This window comes from Furipterus horrens, unplaced genomic scaffold (genome assembly GCF_987537825.1).
Source record: "Furipterus horrens unplaced genomic scaffold, mFurHor1.1.pri manual_scaffold_3, whole genome shotgun sequence".
In the NCBI taxonomy this organism is placed as follows: Eukaryota; Metazoa; Chordata; class Mammalia; order Chiroptera; family Furipteridae; genus Furipterus; species Furipterus horrens.
The window spans coordinates 194,459,435-194,485,809 of NW_028327173.1; the positions used below are offsets into that span (position 1 = coordinate 194,459,435).

A 26,375-nucleotide genomic window follows, 5' to 3' on the forward strand; every position below is an offset into this window, starting at 1 on the left:
CATCAAAACCTTGAGTTGAGCCATGTCTCCTAACCAGCAGTGAGGTCGTTAGAATTTGGCAGGCACCTTAGATGTGTGTGTGTAACCCAACCCTGCAAAGGGGAAGGGATCTAAAATTCTTTGAGCATCTTCTGTTATGTGCTGTGTGCCTGCCTAATTAGTTTTCTCCTCATAGCAAGTTTTTGTGATAGGTTGTATCTTCCCAACTTTAAAAAAGATAAAATTGAGATTTATAGAGTTTAAATAATTTGGTCAAAAACACGTAAGTGATGGAGTTAAGACCCAAAGACAGATCTGTCTTACTCAAAAACCTATGATTGTTAACATGAGGGGATTAAAAAACAGGAAAGTCTGCATGGGAGCAGGAATATAATGAAAGTGACTAAAATAGAATTGCGTGTAAGAAAAAAATGTGTTTTACCTTATTTTTTCTTGAATACCGTGGCCCTCTTGATGTATCTTTTATTGAGGTTTAGAAAAGTTGTTAGTCATATGGTTATAAAAGTATTTCTCTTTCCTCTACTATTAAAAAAAATAGCAGGGAAAACTTGATAAATGGCCACCAACACTGAGCCTTTGCATCTGAAAGACAGTTGGGAGTGGTGGAGACTGGTGAACTGGAGAACTTGGGCCTTTCTCCCCAATCAGCTCTGACTTTTATCTTTTCAAAATGCATCTTGTGTTGATAAGTCTTGTCATTTCCAAAATAACTTAGAAATCTAACTATTTGTGAGGGCCTTTCTGATTTTTAAGTGTTGAAAACTAACCCACATGAAAAAAGGTACTGTGAGTTACCCCATTTAAAAAATAAAAGAATAAACATCTCAGAGACTGATCTAGTCTGTAGTTTCTGAATTTGTAGTTTCTGCATGACACAATGTAGCTGATTTTTCTACTGGAGAAAAAGAATCAACAGACAGAAGACAAACCCCAAAGAGTTTCCACAGCCCTTCCAAGAAGGGTGCCCCCCCCATACTGTGCCACTCCCAGTACACACTCTGCTCTTCACCAGAGGTGGAAATGAGACTTGTGTACCAGAAAACTCCGAGGCTTAGAGGCCCTGGGCACTGTTTCTGTGTATTCCTGGGATAGGCCTGGATGTCTGGTGAGCAGAGGTGGTATAGCTGATCAGCAGTCATCCTTTGGCCATTTAATTAGAAATGCATCTTCTGCATGATAAGAAAGGTATCTCTGCCTGTAGCCAGGGTACTAAGGTGTTTGCCTCCAGGCATTTGCCTGTAGGACGTTTCTTGAAGTCAGTACAAAGTAGAGTGGCAAGAAATACAGGGTGGGGTAGAAGTAGGTTTGCAGTTGTTCATATGCAAAATAATACAAGAATTAATACATAATAATACAAGAATAAACTCTGTTTCCTGTAGCTACAGCTATAACCTACTTTTGTCTCACTGTATTTCTACATTTGGAAGTCTAGGGGACTGTTTTTTTGCAATCTTTCAGATGATGCATGGTTGGTAGGTTTAGTTATTCTCATCTAATCCTTGTCTGTATCCCAATTAATACTTCTTTTTCTCTCCTTTAAGTTTTTCCTTTCTTCTGACCTTAATCACCACCTTCCATGACTTGCATGCATCACTGGGCATGCATATGACTAGATAGTAGCAGTAAGAGAACTATTCACTGCTGAAACATGGGAGCTCTAGCATTGCTCAGTTGATGCCTTCCCTGAAGGCCTCTGAACCTCTGGTCCAGGATCCAGTGTAAGTGCAGCACAAATCATTGCCTTTCTAAAGAGCTCAAGCTCTTCTCCTGCTGGAAGAGAGGCGCCTATAGCAGAAAGCAGGGGAGTTAGCAACAGAGCCCATTTGGGAAATAAAGGATTTTATTTCTATTTATTTCAAGTATATACTTTTCTAAATCCCATAAATGTTATTGTGCCATCAGCAAGGAAACATTTGCCATGGGATTTGGGGAGGGTCCTTTGGGCAAGAGAGAAAATATTCTCTAAGATTTAGCATGTTTATGAACCTTAAAAATGTTTTCTTTTTGCTCGTACACGTTGAACCCTGAAAGTCTACCTTAACATTCAAAGGTTTTTGTCTAGGCAAAATTAGTGATGTTTTAGAAAGTAGACCAGCTGACTGACATTCTAAAAAAAAAAAAAGTTATACCAAGTATTTCTTCTTTTTCCCTTTTACAGACTGAATTTCATTTTCTTTCAACTTTCTAAACTTTCCCCATTCCTTATGCCCTCATCTTCATCTGCCTAAATAAGCCTTATCTAACTGTACTTTCTGTACTTTCTGTCTTCACCATGGGCCTGGCCATCCCAGATAAGGCATTTTCTGTCATGAAGGTCACATAAGAAATCCTCTGCTTCTAGTCATTTGGACAATTTGTCAAGGACGGACTGTGGTTCTCTATTTGGATATATTAAATGGGAACATTCTTAATCTTAACTTAGGGAACTGTGCGCTCATTTCTATTTGTCTTTTATCTCCATTTATTTTATAGTGAATTTTTTCAGTGCCTCATATTTTTCACATTGCTGTCACAAGGAGTTCTTAGTTTATCTTCATCGTCACCCAACAAGCTCAGTGATGTCATCCTTGTCTTACACACAAGGAAACTATGCCCAGTATTTGTTACTTGTCTCAGCCATGTTCAGTGCTATTATTATTCTATTCACAATACCATTCTGGAGTGCTGAACAATGCTGAATATATTTTTCTAGCCTCTGATTGGCCCAAAAAGTGCTTCAACCAAAGTGTTTGATCAGTAGATAGTTGATTGCAAAATTTCTATGACTTGACTCTGACTTATGCAACACTGATTTGGAGCAGTAAAGGTATTGTTCTATAAATATAACTATGCAAAGACCCTCAATTTGGCAAGTCTAGTACAAATTGAAAATGGATGGTGGTTGTAGTACACCCTACTCAGTGGTGGACCAGAAACCCATTGAAGGGGGGATGGCCTCCCAAAGGACAGAGCTTGAACTTTATACTAACCAACAGTCACTGCACTGAGGGGTATAGAAGAAGGCAGGAAAATGAAAATGAATTTTCTTGAAAGTCTGGCATCTTGGATACTTCAAGGGTTAAATTGTGTTTAATGGGAAACACATGGTTCAAGAAACTGCCGATGAGATGGCATGGTGTTCAACTTCAGACTTCAGTTTGAATCTGGACCAAATAAAGAAGCTGGATGGACTGTGGACCTTGGTAATGGAACACTGAACCTCTCACTTCCAGGTCTACAGAACAAATTCTCCTCAGACCACGTAGGCATGTTGCATGTCCTGAAGACTGTTGAGTAGACTACGTGAAATAAATAACGGCCATGATCCCCTGAGATATGGTCATCATCCACTTTCTAAAAGTACTCATGAAAGCAAAATCAAGGCAAAAATTGAAAAGGAGAAAAGGAACCATGGATGGAGATATTGCGCCCTGCTCTAAAGTGTGACTTGTTGAGAAATGCGAGTGTATCAGGAGCTCAGCTGAACATTTAGTGAACCACCTCAATGGAGAAAGACATAGAAAATAAAAATGAATTTTCTGCTTTCACAATGCTCATGGTCTTATTGGGGAAGAGAATTATTCCATTTAAAAACTGGAATGAATAAACCCAATCAATTTCATTGTTAAATAGATACTGGAGAGATTGTGGGATAAATAGAGTATAGATCTAGTTAATTCAGGATGGCTCTGGGAGGACATGAATGTAGAGTTGTATTCTGTTCAATACACATACGCATGTTGGCTAGAAAGGCTGGACTCTCTAGCAAAAGGAAGTCTCTTTATGACATAGGAAAGGGTACCTCATTCAGCTTTGGGCTGAGCCAGGCCTAGGAGATCTGTCCTATCTTTGGGTCAATCCTAGATCATTGATGCTCTAATTACCAATCATTTGCATTATCTGAAGCTCATGTTGTCTCTGGGTCACCCTGATGTTTCTTTCACTCTGAAATCTATAGCTTGTTTTGAGTCAGTCAGGTCTGTGATTGATTCACATTCCTTCTGTGGGAGTGAAATTTCAGGGTTTCTACTGTCCATCCAGGTACTGTCCAAGGGCTGGGTTAGAACTTGACTACAGATGTCTTTTGATAGACACAGAAGGACCTACATTCTCCTAAGCCATCTCACTTTACTTAAAAAAAGAAACAGGAGGATCATAGAAACTAGCTTTTGGGTATGTTAAGTTTTCAGGTCTCATTCACACACACACGCACACAACACACAGGCTCACACACACATACAACTCACTAACATTGTATTCCTTAGTCTTTTGGATAAAGTCTTTTAGCATCTTTATATCAATAATAAAATTATAGTGCACCTAAAAAGAACAGAGAAAAGAAAGAATGTTTGTGCCCTTTAAATGCCAGAATGTAAATACTTCTTCATATTGTGTATGAATTTATGGTAAACTCCATGGATAATCTGCATATCTAAAGCTGTTGCTGGCTCTTGGATGGCTTACATATCATAGAGGAGTGATGACTTCCTAGTTTCTCAGGGTTATTTCCCCCATTTGGTTGAAATTTACTTTACATTTTTTCACATATACTAAATTCAGCTGAAATAAGAAGATGTGTTATCTAATCAAAAGAGCATTCGGCTTTGAAATAATTCTCGATGGCGGGATGTTGGATGCCTTTCCAAAGGCATGCGTCAGCTCCCTGTGACATATTTTCAAGTCTCCCATTTGGGTTACTTTTACTAAACTTACTTGGGGCCCAGGGAAAGCATTCTTCTGTCCATAGTTCTGCTCAGGTGGCCAGATTACTCTTTCCTACTGTGGCTGTGAAACCAGCCTGAAGGCCAGCAGGCCTGCCTTCTCCTGCTGTACTGCAGTGGTTTAAATTTAAGTTCTTCCCCCTCTGTTGCTTTTATTATGGTGGTTGGGGGTAGGTCAGAATCAACCTTTCAAATTTGAAATGATATGATCCCAGAGAGAATGTTACAGTGGTGATAATAGAGAAAGAGGAGACCAAAAACCATCACCTGGATAAAATACCGCGCTACAACACTATCTCCAGGACACACACACACTGGCATCCCTGCATGCAGACAGCCACTGCTGATATATTGGAGTCTGCCAGTAGTTTTGTTTACAATAACTAGAAAAGGAAAAATGAGCCCCTATTTCAGTGTGTTCATTCTAAGATGATGGCACAGGAGACTCTCCTTGCAGGTAAACCAAGAGAGCTCAGTTAATCACCATTTATCACTCAAAGGACTCACATGTCTTGCAGATGCATTGGAGGCCTGGAGACTGAGATATTCATTGGGTTGAAATGCTATTCTCTTCTCTCATTCCATGTAATGTAATAAACTGCAGTCCTGGCATCAGAGTGATATGTGCTGGCTTTTAGAGTCCCAAGCCTTTAACGTGTACATGATTCACTCCACAGAACTAAACAAATTTTCAGAAAGAAATGTCATATCATTATAATTTTAATAACTTTACAACTTCGCTCCATCTCCTCCATTACCAGACTATTCCTAGCTACCATCATCTTTTGCCAGAAGCCTCTAATTTATTTCTCTGTATCTGCAGCTGCTCACCTTCTAACAGTGTTACATTGAATTGATTTTAGTATCTAAACCACCCTTAATGGAATCTGAGATAGATTAGTTTACACCTAAATTGGGTGAATTTCTCTACATTTTGTCTTAGCTTATTAGAAGTGTGTTTTCTTTACCATGTAATAGTTAAATGAGCAGGTATAGGCTCCCTTCCCATTTGACCTTCCCACTTATATTTGAGTTATTCTGAATGTTTAAACATAAACTATTGGTCAAAAACTGAAAAAAAAAAAAAAAAAGAACCATGGCTAGCCTTACATTATGCAAGGTTCTATAATGCATGTTGGCAAAATTTTTCTCTAACAGGTCAGGGAGTAAATATTTTAGGCTTGCAGGCCACATGATTTCTGTTGCAACTACTAAACTTTGGTGTTATAATGCAAACACAGCCAAAGACAATATGTAAATGACTGAGCACAGCTGTGTCTCAATAAAACTTTATTTACATAAACAGGCAACAGCCAGATTTGGCTCACAGTTTCCTGATTCCTACTTCTGGCCAAACTGCCTTTCACAACTTTTGCATACCCAATCTGCCCAGGCACCATAAAAAGATGCAATAATCTACATCAGATTTTCTGATAATTTGCAAGAACTGAATCTCTCAGTTCTGAAGTGTATATACTAAATCTTTTTTTTTTTTTTTTTTTTTTTTTTTAAGCTAGAAAAGGGTACAGAAGTTAGCCTGGGGATTCATCTATGGAAGTGACTGAAAATGGCTTACTTATTAAACCAAGAATTCTTGGTTGATATTTACTATTCACATAGGTCCATTCACCTTGAAGCCATAATGTTAACTCAGTCCGTCCCTTGAAACACAGGTAAATAGTAAAGCACTTTGGAGAATTGCTAAAGGTCTCCTTGCAACTACAGGATAAGTCTGGAAAGGTTACTGGCTGTTTATTGGCCTGTCTTCCTTAGGGCACCTACTGTACACCCTTGGGCCAGACTCTCTAGTTCTAAGAGAGGGAGTTTTTCCTTTGAAGTCCACTCAGAACTGATCAGACATGCTTGTGGAAACTGATTAGTCTATAGTGAAGGATCAAGGGACTAAATTGGAGTTGGGACTAATTAGCTCATGTCATTGTGCCAGGGAAGGTGTACTGGGGAACTAATTTTCTTAGGGACTAGCAGCAATTACTTAAAAGAGAAGGGGATTATCAAGACAAGATAGGAAAAGTAACAGGACACGTATGTTAGATCTATCACTTTCTGTCTGTGTGAGCTCACATTTCCACTTTTATGTCTATAAAATGGGCCCTTGAGTACAATATAGAGTAGGAGGAGTGTCTAGAGATGATCTGCACATGTTCATAGCTCACTTGTTCTTTGAGGGCTAGAACGCAATTTTAGATAAAATATATAAAAATGCATGTGTGTACAAACGGCACATTCTGGTGTGCACATGTGTGTTTGTGTGTTGTGTGTCTGTGTTTTGTGCATACATACATGTGTTACAGAAGGAGTATTGTAGGGACTAAGTTAAAATACATGTGTAAATCTTTGTACAGCAGTTTCTACCATGCAGTACTTGCTTTATGGAAATTTTCAGTGACTAAAATGTTGCACCACCTAATGCAAAGTTTCTCAGTAGTGGCACTGTTGGTATCAAGGGTGAGATATATTTTTGTTGTGTGTTGTTGGATATTAAGCTGCATTCTTGTCCTAGCCTGTACCTGCTAGATGCCAATAGTATCCCCCGCCCCCCAGCTGTGACAACCCAAAATGTCTCCAGACATGGCCAAATGTCTTTGGGCACAAAATCACCTCCAGTTGAAATCACTACCCTAGTAGAACGAAGACATTACTATAAGGAAATGATTCCAGGCTTTTACAAGCACCTGGAGGGCTTGTGTCAATAGAGATTGTTGGGCCCCACTCCAGAGTTTCTGATGCAGAGGGCCTGGCATTAGATCCAAGAATTTGCATTTCTAACACCTTCCCAGGTGATGCTGCTGCCAGTGTGGTCCCAGGACCACACTTTGTAAACATGGAAGTAAGATATAAGAGGTTCTGGAAAAATTCTAGGCGATTTAAAATGTGCTTCCTAATTTTGAGGATTATAATTACTGTGAACACAGGGCTTAAGGTCTCTTTATTAAGGCCATCGGGTGGTTTTCTCACAGCTGTGGTGGAGATTTGGGGGGAAAGCAAGGCGTTTATGGGAGATGTTCAGTCTGCACCGAGTTTCAGTCAGCACTGCCCTGCCAGCTGTCACCTGAATCCTGCCAGGAGACTGGTCCAGGTCTTGGCATAACACTGGGGCTCCTACACAAATGAACTTTAATTTTTGCTTTGCAGTCAAACTTAACTATCAAACAAGGCAGTACGACACTGGGGTCTGGGAAGAGAAGTGATGTTCAGAGTGGATCTGAAGGACATGATGACTCAAGATGCCGGTCTGTGACCAGGGACTATTAGAGCCATGGCTCTGGCTTGTATCTTATTTATTTGCACCAGCTGTCTTGTCCTTCCTTGACCCTCCCCCCTGCATTTTAGGTCAGAGTTCCTGTTGTTCTGAGCTGTCATCCCTGCTCCTCTCTCTCTCTCTCTCTCTCTCTCTTTTTTTTTTTTTTCTTTGCTTATAGTTAGAGATGAAGCTGTCTTGAGCTATTTATCAGTCTTATCTCTCTTGGCCCTCTGTTAGAATTTCAGACTGTGGATCTAATCCGCTTTAATTGATTGACCTCGGGCCTCCAGACATCAGCAAAACACCAGGAGAAGCACAGCTGCAGACAGTGGGAGGGGTGAATGTAATTTTGCTGGGTGGGTGCAAAGGTCATTGAGACCAGTGCACATTCAGGAAAACAGAATTAGTTTCCAAGCCATTTAATGTGAATCTTCTAAGGACAATATATATAGATTCTGGAGTTGATGATCTTGAATGAGAGACAGTTGTTCCAAATAGAGGAGTATTCTGTAGGTCATGTGCAAAATGACTCGTCCAGTCCATCATCTGTCTTAATATTTCTCACCCAGTTATCACACCGACATAATCACTATTATCACCAACTTCATCCTACCATCAACATTGTCATATCTTCCTTTTAAAGCATGTCAAAATTTGCCAAGATTTTATTCATTTCTCTTATGTACCATTTAACAGAGGTATCATTGTTATTGTCTTTGTATTGTTTTTCTCATTTTTCATACAGATAGCTTGGAATGCAGATAGTTGAGGGACCTGCCCAAGATCGCCTAAACAACAAGATGCAGAGCTTTGACTGGGCTCAGGTCTTCTGATTCTAAATGTTAAAGGCTTCTGGAACCCAGAGAAGACATTCCCCGGCTCCCCACTCCATCCCTGGTCCTTCCCGTCACAGCCATACTTAAGCTCTTCAAGGGAAGGTGACCAAGTCATTGTCATGGCATAATAGTGAAAGCCCAAACCCTCTCCAAGTCTTACAGCTGGCGATTTGTCAGGCTGGGTGATTTTTGATGGGCTTCTCCATCCCAGACGTTTTGAGGGAGAGACCTGATCTCTCATATCTCTTGAATCCTTCAATAGTTTATTGCTCTGCACTCCCAGAGTGCACGCTTAGCGCTTGTTAGCTAATAATTGTTCTGTGCCTAGAACAAAGAGACCACAGGATTGAAAGAATGGACTGATGAATTTCACTGAGACACAATTAATAGACACAAAACGAGAGTGTACTGTGTTCTAATGCAGTGCTTTATCTAGAAAACTTCAATAAAGTTCTCCCTGAGTCAAAACTATCTAATGAATCAAGTAAATTATACATCATCTTTTTTTGTATTTTACTGATTATATATATATATATATAAAGCACAATGAAACTATATGTTTTACCTAAGATTTATTGCAAATATATCTGAATATAGAGACCAATTCTCTACTTTATCCTATAATGTTCAAGTCCTGCTTTTCCTCCCATGATATAAAACTTGAGCACATTTTTTCCACCACAACCACACATTCTAATTCATTACTTATTGATTCACTTACTCATTAATTTAACAAACATTTACTGAGCAACTGTGAGAATTCCTATATTTGAGATACCCACAATTAGGTTAGACAGACAGGTTAGGCAGCCATGAAGAATACTCCAGTTGCAAAGTGTACTACATGTGACTGCAATATAACGTGATGGAAAATCCATGGGTTTTAAAGTCAGACACACCTGAATTCTAATCTTAAACATGTCTCCAATTAGTTGTTGAATTCACAATTCTCTTCCTCTCTATCTTTAATCTATAAAATCTGAAGGGTAATTTTGAGAATTTGAAAATCAGTCTATTAAAAGAAGATTTGCCAAGCACCTACTCTATCCATCAAGGCAGCCTGGGATTATGCTGCAGCAACAAATGCCTTAAAATATTTGCTGGCGTGAAGCAGCCAAGCTTCATTTCTCAGTCACATTCTATGTCCATTAATAGTTGGCTCATTTCCATCCTCACTCAGTGAACCAGGCCAACGAAGGAGCCACTACCAGGAATTTGCTGGGTGGAGTGATTGAGAGAAAGTGGGAGAACTCTGGCGGGTCTCACACCAGCAATTAAGTCCATGCCTCAGGAGTGACACCCAATTGACTGGTGTACACTGGTCTCTTGGCCCTACACATGACAAAGAGACCCAGTGGTTCTTTTTCACTATGAGCCCACAATGGGAGTGGTGGAAGGCTAGAAAAATTTGGTAAATGCTGCCACTGGTAACTTTATTTTTTATGACTCAGACTCTGAAATGAGTATGGCAGACCTGGCAGTGCTTAGACCCAAGAGGATTCACATCCATACATGTCAATGCCCTTGTCATCCTGCCTCACACTGAACTCACAGGATCTGTGGAAAGCCTGAAAGTTAAGACGTTGAGAACTGCTGCCTTTGCCCATCTCCCTGGTGTGCTTTGAGAGTCCCAGTTCTGTTTCTGTCAGCCACAATTTTCTGAAATAGTGGATGGTGCAGTCCACCTTTCCCAGGGGCACTAAGGACTGAATGGAGAGATTGCCTGCCGGGAGATATTTATTCCTGAGGATTTTTCTTGCCCTTTTGTATTTTGGCTCCTGAAATGTGACCCCAGTGTGGCTAGCATCTCCTGGGTCACCTCCACAGCACTAGCTGTCTTGTGGCTGGTAGTGGATCAGAAAACTGGAACGTGACTAATTTGAGGAACCAGGTGAACTCATAAGTAGTCATTATTAGTGAAGAATGCCTGACTGGCTATTTAAAGACAGCTGTTTACTGCACTATTCAGATTTATCCTAAATGCACTTGAGGATTCTTCAGTGATGTCTTCTGATTTACCACTTGTCTTTGTTTTTAATATTGAGAAAAACATAGATCGAATTGATTGACTGGATAGCAACTTTAATAGCGATGGGTGTAGAGATATTAACATTTATAGTCATGTTGTTCTTGCAGCTACACTTTGCTTATCTTGGGGAGGCTTGTAAAAGGATCCAAGGCACATGAAGAGAGAGCAACTACAAAATTGTGCCAGGAACTCAGCCTTGCAAATGTTGCTTTGCAATGTTCCATTTGCTAAAATCTACACTTATTTACACCATCTTTCTTGATGACAGTGTGGCCAAGCCAACAGCTCTTTAGCTCGTACCACTACTTTCAGCTACCCTAATGAGGGCTAAAAAGAAGAAAGATGACATTTATTGAGGTCCCAAACACCTGCCAGATGTTTCACACCTATGTGTTCTTCTAAAATACTCACAACAAGCTTCAGAGGAAGCTTTACCCTTCATTCATATATCCCTTTTATAGTAGGACAATTAAAAGTTCAATAACTTGCCCAAGGTCATACAGTTTTCAGAGCCAGAGGTATTATTTGAACCATGCTGTACTAAAACCATGTTTATTCTGTTGACCCAATTAACTTTTCCAGTAATAGTGTAGACCATATACAACACTAATTGTTGTATATGGTCCATACTATATGATCGGATGGTTTCTTTCCCTGATCTCATTTATCTCTTATATTTGTATACTATTTTATTATTTACAAAGTACTCTCATATTAACAGTATCATTTTAGTCTTAAAACAGCCCTATGAAGTATGTAAAGCTAGTATCCTGTCCCAATAATGTATTATTAAGAAGCGGATCAGAAAAGTTAAGTGGCCTGCCAAGCTTCGTCAGGGCTGACTTTAAAGCCAATGTTCTTCTCTCTTTCATCTTCTCTCTTCTGGTCAGATGGGCCATAAGAATTTATTTTTATGATAGCTGAGCATGATCAATTCAAACCTGGGCAACTCTATGGGAATTGGCCACAAGGATTATAATGAACTGAGACAAAGCAGTTAGCCACAGATTATAATGCCACTGTGGTGCCATGATAAATGACAAGGTGGTTGGAGTAATGAAATTTTATGCAAGGTAAGAGACCACATCTGAGGTTGATCCCAGCCACATTTACCACTGCAGGAAACATAGTGAAACATCTGTGTAAGGGTCGCCACTGGGGAAGGGTCCCTGTGTGCTAGCAGGATTAGAAAGATCTCTCAGAAACAGTGATTATAGTGGCAAATGTGTGGAGCCTCAGATAAGGACCAAATACTTATTCTGGCAGAGATTAAATCTTTTCTTTCCTTGAATCTATTATGGATCTTGCAGAGAATTTGCCCAAGAATATATGTTGCTGATCAGCCAACTCACTGAGCCAGAACTCTACTTTGCCACCACTGTGGCCGAAAAGCTGCAGAAAGCTGGTTTAAAGGTCTCCTCTCTCTCCCTAAACTGTTCTCCATTCAGGATTAATTAGTGACACAGGGGTGAGCTGAATCACCAACAGGCCTCTCCACACATCCAGGATTTAGACAGTGGCTTCTCATGGAAGAACAGTGGGGCAGTGAACAGCCCACATTTGTGGCATGGGCACAGGAGCAAGGGTATGCAATCATGGTTTCTTAACACATTGCGTACCAGGGTATTTAAATGCCTTTTAGAAATGATGAGAATTCTCACCACCCATATGCAACGTGTTAACTCCTCAGCCCTTTGATGCTGCTAAACAGGTTACTATAGCTTTGCTCAATGAGCACGCTCGCACGCACACACACACATACACACACACACGTGCACGCTTAGAAATAAATGCCAGTTGTTTAAGTAAGAAAAAGTCATATTGTCATTTCTGAATTCCTAGAGAATTAAGGAGTAAGAATAAAATGGATCATATTATGAATTATGGATGTGAAAGATGCAAAAAAACCTATCCTCATGAACATTTATCTATGCATTCTGTTTTACTATTAGGTATTTTGTTTAGTGCTGAAGATGTACAGGTGGAAATAGAGCAAAACTGAGAACAGTGTCCCATGAAACTGGGAATTAAGAAATCATGAGTGCATGTGGTCACTGTTTTGGGAGGTACCTGAATCACTTTCCCCAGAGAGCAGGACCCGGGAATTGCAGGCATCCTTTTACAGTGTGAGCTATGCAACAGGGCACAAAGAAAACAGTGCTGTTTGCCCTAGTTCTCAGTATCCTTGCATACTGAAAGCAGCCTTTGTTGAGCAGCCTAAATTCCTAAATATTTTCTGAGATCTAGACTCCTGAGTCCATCCTTTTGTTGGGGATAAAATGTGTTCATATACTAAAGGAAAATTGGCAAGTTGCAAAATGCCTGTATTTCAAAACCAATAAATGAAGCATATGGAGACCAGCACCTAAAATCTCACCTGAAGTCTTAATTTCTAGACTTTGAGTATAGTCAGTGCTTAATAAACATCGCATTTATATATTGAATGAATGAATGGATGAACCAAATTACTAAATTTTAGATTCAGTAAAATCTTTCCTACATCTCAGTCCATACAGATTCTGAACTTCTTTTCCCGCACCTTACTCTTCCTTCTTTTCCTCCTCCCCTCCTCTTCCTCACCTTCCTCTTTTTCCTTCCCCTCTTTCCCATGCCTCCTCTCCCTTCCCTGCTCCCTTTTCTCCCTCCCTCCTTCCCCCTCACGTCTTTCCTCCTCCTCTTTCTTCTTCTTCTACTTCTTGAATTAGGAAACAGAAGATCACAGATTATATGAACAAATATTGTGACTCAGGTTGTAGAACATCAGAATTACAACTAAATCATATTATCCTTCTATATGTAATAGTTGCTCAGCCAATACATCACATTACTTCTTTGCCTATTCCTCCTGTTGCCCCAGGTGCTATGATATCTTTCCAAGAGAGTCAGAGAGACTGATTATATGTAATCAGTAAGGTTACTTTCATTTGATGTCTCATTGGAATACTAATTCCAAGTCAGGTATAACCAATTATTAGAGCAGAAGAGTAAGAGTTTTAATAGCATCATTATTTATGCTTCCGTGTTTCACTTCCTAGGAGGTGGATGATGTCCCACCTCTACCTTCACCACCACCATCACCAGCACCATAATTATCATCTTCATTGCCATGGTGTTACTCTTCTGAATTCATCGTGTTTTTCCTCACAGAAGTCTTTTTGGGCCCCAGAGGTCTCCTCTGCTGTGTAACATAAAACTATAGCACTGAATATTATGTCCCTCTTTGGATTAACTTTAGGAGTAGGACTATAAGTGTGGAAAGGGTGACAGTCATCTGACTCTGAAAACCCTAGCTCAGTTTCACTGGCTCTACTGAGGATGCATCTGTATGTGTTTTAAACCTACAGAAAGCTATCATCAGGAGTTGGTCCAGAATGCTAACTCCTCTGCCAATGACTGCTAGTGATTCTGTACCCCTCCCCTTGGCCTTGAGTATCCAAAATGTGCAAGCAGGTTTATCTTCACTCTTTCATCCTAAGTCTGAATTGTGAAGTGCTCTAGGCCCCAATGTATTATTATCCTCTTCTAGAAAACACAGAAGTGAACTTGGCTGTGTTACTACACAGTTGTTAGGTAGATCTGTGAACCCAGCTTTGTTATCTGCTGTGGGCCATCAAATGAAGTAACCTGTGCAGTGCAGCCTGTGAGAGCAATTTGGGTAACTTGCTACCATTGCTTTTCATGTTTGGGATGAAAGCCCATGGAGAAAAGTAGGATACTATTATTAACTTCATGAGAACGCCTCCCTGTAGGTACCTTCACCTTTATTGTCAGCTGGCAGATCAATTTGAAAGAGAGAAAACCTTGTGGTTTGTAATAACTATACCATTTGTGTTTATTATAGGAACAGGGGAAAATTGGAGTTGTCTTCAATATCGGCACGGTTGATATCTCCATCAAAGAGGAGAGTACACCTGTCAATGATGGTAAATATCACGTGGTGCGCTTCACCAGGAACGGCGGCAATGCTACACTTCAGGTGGACAACTGGCCAGTGAACGAGCATTTTCCCACAGGTACATGTTTTACTCTCAATGACCATACTCTTTTTTGCTTTCCCATTCTTACTTCTAAATGGTAATTTCTCATGACCATCACTAAATCATGAAACACTGACTATTCAGTATGCATATGTTTTGTTTTGGTTTTTGTATGAGAAGATAAGTTATTTCTTTAGGACTTGGGCAGTGTAGGGAGCTTCTGGAGACTTACTAACTGCACTGAACACTTTTTGTCAACCCGACTAATACTGCCTGACTGGCTCATACCAAAGACAATTCTTGTAGGATTTCCAGGGCTCTGCAAATGATGAACAATGGAGGGAAAAGGCACCGTTTTTATCACGAGTTATTATTGATCATCATGGAATAATCAATTTCAGATTTGGACTTTGCAGTACCATTTAGTCAGGTATGGTTGAAGGTACACATGGCCAGAGCTTGCAGAAAGACTGAAAGGAAGTTTACTAAACTTGAATGGGTAATATGTCAGGGGAACAGAGAAAAAGTAAAGGTGGGATTTCATTCATTTGGTTGACTTTGCCAATTTTCTTTTTACTTTCACTAAGCCTGACTTGATATTCAGAGACTGGTCCTAGTAGGTGGGAGAGAGAGGGGCTAATCATCTGTTTAAATTTTATAGTCAAGAAGCATTTGCCAACAAACTCCCAGAGCCAGATGGCCGAATCAAGGGCAATGAGAGGGAAAGTTGCCTGGTTGCCTTCTTTAACAGAGATCATTTCAATAATCCCTTAGTTCCCCCTCCCCAATTTCTCAATTCTCCCACAAAACGAGCTCTGAATCCTGATTCTAAATGTTTCAAAAATGGAAGGGAAAATACTTTGGCTAAGGGCCTTTGCTCCACAATTGTATTATCACCTGGTGGATACAGGCGAATAGCTCAGAATAATGAACTTTTCATTAATGTGGACATGATGCTCTGTCTCACTGTCCATCCCCTACACTCCAAACTCCACATAACAGCCTCACTTTTACCCTCCCGCTTCCTTTATAGTGAGGTGAGCACAAAGGCGAGAGAGCCAGAGCGCATTTCCAGAAGTTTAAGAGCTGTTTAGTAAATAATCATTGTGCCTCAAGAATTTTGAATGACACGAAGGCTGTGATTATTTGTTTACACCTAACTCAGTGTTAATTTTTTAAAGCCAGTCAGAAGTTACTGTGCTACTGGGATTTCCCCTAATAGCCTGACTTTCTATGTCTTGTTTAAGAGTTATGGAGCATTCACAAACAGCATGCAAGATTCCCAGGTAATTGAAATAGAAAGCCTCACCTAGCCCTTTATCTAACCTCTCAGTCTCCATACAATATCCAGGTCAGCCCTTGCTGGAAGTCTCTTGTTATACTCCTAGCACTTCTTAAATTATGTCACAAAAATGACCATATGCCTTTATCTCTGAGCCTTTGGAGAGAGCCAGAGGTTTTATGAATTCAGCTACCATGAATTTTTATCATCATCCAAATCCACTGGACACCAATAGACCTGATTTTTAAATGCTTCTTGCTTAAACTCTGGGGGTTGGGGGTTATGGGCAAATCAAAATAGCTTGAGATCTTAAAAGCTGTTTATTTGCTCATAGGAAAAATCAGTATCTCACCATGCATATTATCTTTGACTCTGCTAGTGTGGCTGTAGGGTTTGTTATGTTTTCATTAGGAATTTCAAAGATTTCTAAATTGTTATTAACCACTTGCCCTGAGCTAATATAGAATCTATGAGTTTTTGCTGCCAGCAATGGCAAGGCTCTTTAATAGTAATTTTAAAGCCACAGATAAGCAGGAAAACCAGTGACCCTTGCTGTGTGCCTATCTCTTTGTCTCTTTAGTTCCAAAGTATGGGTTGTGTCCCAGTTTTCCAAAACGGAGGAAAACCTTTCTTTAATGGTATTGCTTCCCACTAAAACTATGATTCCTAGTAACTGTTATTTAGTAATAATAAGTGTTATTATTTTAAGACATGACGCAGCATAGCAGTTATAAGTGTGGGCTTTGGAGGCAACTGGCTGGAGTTGGGGTGTTGGCGCCATTACCAGCGAGTCTAAGACAGGCTGGTTGAAGACCTTGAAATGCCCTCCACACTGAAATATTTGGTTCCTTTCTCCACATATAATTCAAAATACAACACTGAACCGTAAGTGTAAGAATATCTAACCATTTTGATTTTTCTATTCTGATGATCACTGTGGTACTTTCAAAATGTAACACATTCTCTCTCCCCATATTTTAATATTTTTACTCTGTTTTCTTGGGTCCCTATGGAAGTGTTTATTCCTCCTAAGTGGTAATCCAGATCTAAGCCTGAGGGAAACTATTTAACCTCCCCAATATTTGTTTCCTATTCTGTAAAATATTAGTAATGATAATATTTACTTTCCAGGGTTAATGAGACAATTATGAGTCAAACTGGCTCAATTAAGTTAATTCTCAATAAGAGTTAACTGTAAAGTTACCAAAAATTTGGGTAGCCTTGTTTTTTAATATTACATATTCATTCATACAGATTACTTCATCTTTGACTAGTAAATTAGCGAAAGTAGATATTTTTACTCTACATTTCAAATTTAAAAAGAGACCCAGGGAGTGCTGTGTCTTTCCTAGGGTCACACAGTAAACAAGGGGCAGAACAAAGACCAGATTTTCCTTTCTCAGCTGGGCACAATTTCCACTATTGCCCCCACAGCAAACTGGGCGGTGTTTTGAGAAGTGCATAGATAGAAATGAGCATGATTCTTTCTGAGTCCTTAGGTTTACTCTTTTTTTAAGTGCTGTATTACAAAGGTGAGTATCAATAACCACAGATAGATGGTTATTGTGAGATGTGAAAATCCTCCTTAAAAAAAAAAAAAAGCTCTTTCAACTCTGCTAAAAGACTCATTTGTAACGAGTACAAGCTATCCACCTGACAACAATGGCAATGTGCTTCCATGAAGCAATTGTAAGAATACCAAGTATTTAAAGGAGCTCTCGCCTTACTTGGTTGCCTAGATTGGAAAGTGCAACATTCTAGTTTAGTACTCCACTCTTCCAAAATTTCCTAGGAGTGGCTCACCTTTGAGCTTTAGTTACCTTACTTTGTCTCCAGTCTGCTTCCCTGTGAGACTGAAAGAATCCACTTAACAAAATTAGAACAATCGCATCATTAGAGCAATCTAGCAATGCTTAATTAATCTATGTAACCATAAGAACAAAATAGCCCCTGTATCTGGGCATCAAAGAACAGAGCCACTTGGACACCATTTCTATAAAAGTGATGCTTTCTCCTTTATCCAAGCTATTCTATTTTACTGATGTTAATAAATATAAAAACCAACAAGAGGAGTTCAGGTGTGCTACGTGTCTATTGCTGATGTTGAAACAGTGAAGAAATATGGAGTAGCTCCTATAGAATATGCTCTCAGGACATTGTTCCTGTTCAACAAGTCCCTGTGTATCAGGATGAATGGTTCAACTACAGAACATTCCCATAGGCATTTCTGGGATTTTATGTGGCTCTACTGAAACACCCCCCAGTGAAATATTTAGAAACCAGCTAGGCACAGTGCATGTAGCATACCTGCTCTTTGTGAATCAGGAAGGATTCAAAATGAAAAGAGTTCTACAGCCGTCGGAACCTTATATCACTTAATTCTGGGAGGCAAAACTCAAAAGCACCTTCTTTCTTTGAACCTGAAAATAGAGAGGCTAAAGGAAGAGCAGAGGGAAATAAAAGAAGGATCAACCCCAAGTTAGCATCCAGACACTGACAAATGTCCTTTATAAAGCCTCTGATTACTACTATCTTGACACAATGCAGTGGTGGGGACAAGGGAGGGGAGGTGAGAGGTGAGTTGAACATTAGAACTTAATTTTAGCCCCAGCTTTAGGCCTCCTGGGAGGCTGGGCTGCCTGGACTTGTTAAAGATCCTCTCTCTGCTGTGAGTGGGTGGCTGGTTGTGTGATCAAGGCTATTAGCTCCCCGAGCACCATGCGCAGTAAGGGGCTTTTGAGTCAGAGCCAAGCTTCCTGGGAATGGAGACAGCTAAGTAACTCTGATGTGTAGGTCTTTCCATCTTTCCATAGCAAATGGAGCTGAGGAGGGCAGGGTCTCACTAGTTTGCTCGTTTGTCTCTTCTTGATCCTGCATGCCAAGCCCGCTGAAGTGCTCTTGTCTGAAATTTCCTTCCTGAGTCAATAAAATACCCACTGATGACTCTAGCTTAAACCCTGTTTGGTGACCCAACTCAGAACACGAAAGAGATGTAAAAATGGCTTCCCTTCTGGGACCTTACATTAGAAAACTCCCTCTTTATATTTCAGTGCGTCAAATTCCACAAAACCTTTTCTTTACAGGGCTTGTAAGTAAGAACACTGTTGTAGTGCTTAGTGATGCTCAATGTGTCTTCAAATGCATTATTACATTTGAGCCTCACTCTATCCTATGGGGGACCTAGGTTTGGTATTATTATTACCACCATACACATTTTAAAGTTATGTCTTTGAGGCTTCGAGAGGCTAAATAACTCACTCAATATCACACAGCTTGAGGAGGAGAGTCAAGATTCCTGTTCTGATCCTCAGTTTGTTCTACCTCTAATTTCCTGAGCATTTTTCTATTTCTTAGAGTCATGCTTTTATCGATCCCGACACTAGGATTTTGGGTTTTTGTTTTTGTTTTTGTTTTTCCATCAAAAGTATTATCAAGTAGAAGTCCCTGCTGGACTAGTTCAGTTAGTAGGATTTCTCAGCCTTGGCAAATATTGACATTTTGTGCTAGATAATTCTTCGCTGTGGCAGGCTATCCTGTGCATTGTAAGAAGTTTAGAAACATCCCTGATTCTACCAGTTACATGCCAGCAGCATCTCCAATACCAAATGTCCTTCTGGGGAGGGTAAAATCATCCCCAGTTGGGAATTACTGAGTTAGAGAAAGTCTCCAACATATTTTATTTCAAACGGTTATTGTCCTTTTACAGTTTAGACAGTATACATGGTGATAAGAGAGATTTCTTTGTCTACATCTCATCCTACATTATTGAGATTTTGAAGGGTAAAAAACAAGTCTATGTACTTGACGTGATGCTGACATTTCTCAGGCCTTGGGCTTGAATTAATCCCTAGCCAGAAGGTTGTCTTTGCTTTTCTTTCTGTCTTTGGCTGTGAACATTTGAAGCCTTGCCGCATTTGAAACACACATCACACAAGCCCCATCTACCTGCTCATTCACTGGATCAGGACTAGTGTTAATTTCAGTTCAACAGGGGGAAAACAAAGGTAGTGAAATCCTGCAAAAGGGAATAAGAAATACAAACAGAACCAAGGAGAAAAGCCATAGTTGTGCATGGTTTCCAAGACTGCAGAGATGTAATGGCTACTGGGGAGCAGCTTACTTAATGCATGTGTTTGAACATTGCTAGGTATACATTTTAAAACCATCTTACAAATAAGTTCTTCCAACATTCTGTCACAAAACATGTCCATTAATCATCCTTCTTTCCAATTTGTCAGGAATGAATTAGGATTCACAAGTAGGTAACTTTCTATTTCCAAGGGACTTCCAACTCACTGGGGTTGGTCTTTGATGAAAAAAATGTTTGAAAAGTCTTTCAAATAGTGTGTGTGTGTGTGTGTGTGTGTGTACACACGCACGTGCGTGCATGTGTGTAGCAGTGTTCTTTAACTTGGCTACAGATGAGATTCTCCCAGTAACTTCTAATAAACTGTGGGAGCTCAGGCTCATGTCCCGGGTCATCCAAAGTAAATGGTCTGAGATGTGGTTCATGGATCAGCAGTAGCAGGAGCAGCAGCACCTGGGAGCTTCTTAAAAATGCAGAATCTCTGCCCCATCCTTGAACTACTGAATCAAAGTCTTCATTTTAACAAGATTCCCAAATGATTCATGTGCATAGTAAAATTTCAGAAGCACTGGTCCAGGCGTTAATATTTTTAAAACTCCCATGGTGATTTCACATGCAGCTAAGTTTGAGAACTCAAAATGTCTGTTTTTCTTCTTTCAGACTGTGCTGTTCAATACAGTAGCCACTAACCCCATGTAGCCACACTTGCAATGTGGCTGATATGACTGAGGCCCTGAAGGTTTATTTTTATTGTGCAGTTATTGTGTTCTAGGCACTGAGGGATTTAAGTGCCTTTTCTCATTCAAGTCTCCTATCAGTGCTATGAGACTGGTGGCTGCTGGCTTGTATTGGACAGCATAAAGCTAGAATCTATAATGCTTTCTCTTATTTTTTTCACCTGTTTTATATGATGTAACTTTGCATTTACATGATTAATAAAATAATGGGCATTTACCCACATATACCTTCTGACATCATTACACAGTCACTGGGATAACTTTGCTCGGTTCATGGGGTGGTTGTCCCAGGGATGGAGAAAATGGGAGACACTGCCATCCCTCAGTCAGTTCATCTAGATGTGATGGCTGCCCTCTGTTGGGCATTTACTACACACACCCACTTCATGTACCTCTTTCTAAGCCTTGATAGAATCCTTAAGATCAATATTAGTTTTATTCTCACATCGCAGATGAGGAACACCCCCAGAGATCTTAGGTACTTGCCTGGCCCACAGAGTGAGTGGAAATGCTGGTATTCCAACCCAAGGGCACCTGGCTTAACAGCCCCAGGTCTGAATAGCATTCTGTACCTTCCATAGATTTCCTTTGGTACCCTGGAACACTTGTATGCCCTAGAAATCTGGTCTTAACCCAAATCTAAACAATTTAGAATTTTTCTCTAGAAGTTAAATCTGTAATTTCTGCCAAGTTAGAAGTCAGCACGTCATGGAGCATTTGTGACGTCTGCCTTCCTCCACAGAATCAGTTAGGCCTTCAGGGACTTTGCCAGCCTCTTGCCTTACATGACCCTGTTTTACCTGCCAGCCCCATATCTGAGCAGAAGGGAAGAAGAGCTTTGTTAGATGAAAGTCTATGTTACTGTTTAAGGGTCTTGCTTAAGGGAAGGGAGAGCAATGAGAGGGTGCTTAGTATCATTTTTAATTTTTTTAAATGTTACCAGCCAAACTTTTCCCTTCTGTAGATTTCCAGCCACATTGTAAATAGCCTTGTATCTTACAGGTTAAATACAGATGCTCTTCATCTTACACTGGGGTTATATCTTGATAAACCCACCATGTAGCTGAAAATACTGTAATTTGAAAATGCATTTAACACACCTAACCTACCAAACAGCATAGCTACGGCCAGGCTACCTTAAATGTGCTCGGAACACTTACATTAGCCTGGAGTCGGGCAGAATAATCCAACACCATGAGCACACTGTAGAGTACCAGTCATTTACCCTGTTGATTACAGGGCTGACTAGGGGTTGATGCCCATTGCCAAAGCCCAGCATCACAAGGAAGTCTGTGCTGCATATCACTAGTCAGGCAATAGATCTAAATTCAAAGTTCAAAGTATGCTTTCTGTTGAGTGTGTCGCTTTCACACCATCATGAATATGAAAATTCTTAAGTCAAACTATCATAAGTGAGGTCCGCCTATACAGTCACTGATGTCAAATCTAAAGCTTTCTTCCCCTGTCAATGTCTCTTAGAAGCTGATAAGCAGCTTCTGGCTAATGATAAAAGTAACCAAAACTACCCAAAAATAAAAGACAAGACTATGCCTTTGACCTTGAACAACCCAGGTTTGAACTGCATGGATCTACTTATACACAAGATTTTTTTTTGTTTTTGTTTTTTTAATAAATACCATAAATGTGCTTTCTCTTCCTTATGATTTTTTTAAATAACATTTTCTTTTCTCTAGCTTAATTTAAGATACAGTATATTATATATAACATAGAAAATATGTGCTCATTGACTATATTATTAGTAAAGCTTTTGGTCAAAAGTAGGTTTTTAGTAGCTGTGTCAGAAGTTATACATGAATTTTGGACTGTGTGGGGGTTGGTGCCCCTAATCCCCCCACGTCATTCTAGGGTCAGCATGGTCTATGTGTATGTGTGTGTCTGCATGTGAAAGAGAGACAGACAGACAGTCAGACAGACATCCTAGAGAAGAACATTTGGAAGAGATGGAAAGGAAACCCATAAATGCATGGCACCTGGACACAAGCACATGTCCCTGAGACATTAAGCTAAGTTATTTATAAATTAAGTAATACATAAATGAGTTTCTTATAATAATGAAAATGTATATCAAATAATATGCTAGCAATTATAGTAACTGAAGACATTATTTATTCCGAATTGATTTGTGAACAGGGCAGTGATTTTGATCTAGAGGGTTATTGAGCAAAAGAATAGTTTTGCTGGAAACTTCTATAAGACTTTATAAGATGCACAGTTTAGTCTTTGGGTCCTGGTTTATGTTTTCTCATCTTTAGTAAACTACCTTGGTATTTAGAAGGGAAGGTTAACTTTTTTTGTTTTTTAATCCTCACTTGAGGATACATTTTTATTGATTTTGGAGAGAGGGAGGGAGAGATACAAACATCAACGTGAAAGCGAAACATCGATTGATTGCCTCCTGTAGGTGTCTTGACCAGGGATCGAACCTGCAGGCTAGGCATGTGCCCTGACAGGAATCAAACCTGCAATCTCTTAGTGTAGGGAGTAAATTTCCAACCAACTGAGCTACTTGGCCAGGGCAAGAATGTGGAGTTCAGCAAATTTAAAGGCACATGATAAATATCTATTTAGCCATAAGTTAAATATTTTACATATTATATGTAGTAGACTCCATGAAATAAGTAGTGAGACATTTGAGGGTCACTTCTAGGTACTATTTAAGGAAACAGACTTCATAATTTCAATGAATAATGAATATATTTATATTAAACCAAATCCGTGGAATAATGTTTTCAAGATTAGAAATGTAGTGTGGTCACCTTTTATGTAATGTTTAAATTATACTCATTTGAGATAATGTAACAGAAAAATAATAATGTCATCTCACTGAATGCAAGGCATCTGTAATTACACAAATTCATCAAAATTGAAACAATCAAATACTGTAATTTCAAAGCAAGGCTATGTGAATTACAAGTTTTGTTTGCCCTATTGTCACAAAGAAGCTCCAGTTTAGGTAGTAAATAAAAATTCTGGCATGCAGAATTTGTCTTTAGTAATGAAAATCTAGAATTATTATCCCAACCAAAAAAATACCACGATTTCTCTGTGCTGTTTTCCCTCTGCCCCAGAATTAGATAAACAGCAAATGCCCCAATGCCAATACAAGAGCACGGCTTTATTTATAGGAAAAGTTTTCAAGTTTAGTCTCTTCAGTTTAAGTTTTATACAAAGTTGCAGGGTCCCTCTAATTACTTAAAGTCTAAAAAGAACAGTTAGCTTCTTAGAGAAAGGTGGTACATAAATATCCAATAATAATAATATATATTTGTATAGAGTATGTCATTTATAATTCTATAAAGCATGGAGGGTAATGAAACTGTAAATCACTCAATCGATTGTAATCACATTGCAGCTCATCTCAAAGAGATTAAGACTTTCTACCCCTCTAAAACCCCTGTCAATGCCTGAGCAGGCTGAAGAAGGGGCACAAGGTCATCAGGGGGCCGCGGTCAGAGGAGGATGGAGAATGAGTCAAGGACCAAGAGGCAATGCTAATCTTCAATTCACAGAGTTTATGTGCACTGGATTGGATTGCCAGTAATGTTTGCAATCGCTCCATGAAATGCATTTCTTTTTCTCATGATACTTCTATAACCTTGCAGTATGTCCCTGATGCTCCATGTGGGTTTCAATGGAGGGGTTGCCAGATGCCCTGGTTGCTATACCGTGCTGCGTAAGAACACATGGGGACTAGGTACCTCAGTGAAAAATAACAATTCAAGCCAAAAGCTAAAGGTTATATCAAAATAGCTGGTAAAAATAATTGATAATGGGCCAGAAAAGTAATTATATTGCCCTTTCAGAAAGCAGAAACACTTGAGAAATCCTGTTACTAACTGATGTTGCCTTTTGTATATTAAAAATTTTGCTAATCTATCCCCATCAAGGAGGTCCATTTGGGTAAGGTGATCTTCTTATGCATTTATTCATTCACCATTCAACAAATTTTTATCCAAAGTCTACTTCACATGGGAATCCATGCTGGTGATGGGCATATAATGGAAAATAAAGCACAGCCCCTGCCCACAAGAATCTTAGATTCTAGTAGAATAGAAAACCATGTACACAAACAAGATAGTTTTAATACTTAAATTTTATTGTCCAGTAATTAAGTGCCAGGCACTGCACTGAATTCTTATATTAAATCTTCCCAATAGGCCTAAAAGTTAGAGACCATTTTTTGTCATTGTTTTATAAAATGGGACTATGGAAGCTTGGAAGGTTAAGTTTCCCAGGGTCATAAGCTAGTACATGAAGCCCTGGAACTCACGCCTGTATCTCTAAGAGAGCAAGCCTAATGCTCCGTACTATATTTTACCTCGGTTCCAAATAGTGCTACAAGGTGCTTTTATTCAGGTGAGACCTGGGTTCAGTGGCACCCATAAGGGCCTGTTGGAGCCTGAAATTGGGTTGTGACCTTGGGTTCTCTTGAACAATGCTAACAAACTCTGTTCCCCGAAGGCATACACAATCATAAACTCTGACGCGACAACCCCTGCCGTTTACACTCAGGGAACTAACAGGCAAGCATTGTTCATAAACTATTTCACTTAATGCAATCTTCCCAACGGTTTTAGGAGAAAAGTATGCTAATCCCCCTCTTTTACAGATGAATAAACCAAGGCTTGGGGAGTTTGAGCACACAGTTGCAGTCACAGGGCCAGAAAGCATCAACGCTGGGATTCTGTACAGATTTATAAATTCCCACATCCCTCTCCTTTGTGGTTACCCCGCCTTCCATTCATTCCCCAGGAGCACTCCAGTTTGCATTGTGTATAAAGAGCTCAGATTCATTTGGTTGACAGCACTAAATTCACATGCAAATTTACTATTGTTTCCCACATCCCAGTGCTCGCAGCACATGCTGTAGTCACATTATTAAACATTTACTAGAAATGTGCTTCTGCCCAATGCACAATTGCCAGCCTCAATGTGTAATTAAACTAGATTTGTTTTCATTTTAATCACATTATAGAAATGTGGTTTTCTCAGAGTTCAATGGTGAAATCTTCATTCCAAATGCCGACAAGTGTCTGAGAGCTGTGTATTCTGGAGAAGGGGAGGAGGCTATTGGAGCATATCTTTGCATAAAATATTTTAGGGGAATAATACTGATTGATAATACGTAACACTTATATGGTACTTATTTTGTGCTGTGCTCATGGATTAGCACATTGAATCTTCCTCACAGCATCCTAGGAAATGGGATTCCATTATTATTCCCATTTTAGAGGTGAGAAAACTGAGCCTCAGAGGTAAAGTAACACACGTTTGGTATCATACAACTAATGCATGTAGAACCAATTGGATTTGAATGTAGGTACAGAGACACTGATATCTTTATTTGGAGAACACTTTTTCTCTAAAAAGTCAAGTAATGGATATTATAGACTTTTTAAGCTATAAGGTCTTTGTTGCAATTACTTAACTCTGCTGTTGTAGTG

General features: G+C 39.6%; 1 protein-coding gene across 5 annotated transcripts in view; it reads left to right on the plus strand.

The window, feature by feature from the left end:
* Positions 1-26,375, plus strand: part of NRXN3 (neurexin 3) — a 1,415,138-nt gene that overhangs the window by 1,230,099 nt on the left and 158,664 nt on the right. For all 5 annotated transcript variants that reach the window (XM_090271249.1, XM_090271250.1, XM_090271251.1 and 2 more), the window contains one exon: positions 14,669-14,840. In XM_090271249.1, the coding sequence (XP_090127375.1) occupies positions 14,669-14,840 (172 nt within the window). The remainder of the gene's footprint in view (positions 1-14,668; positions 14,841-26,375) is intronic.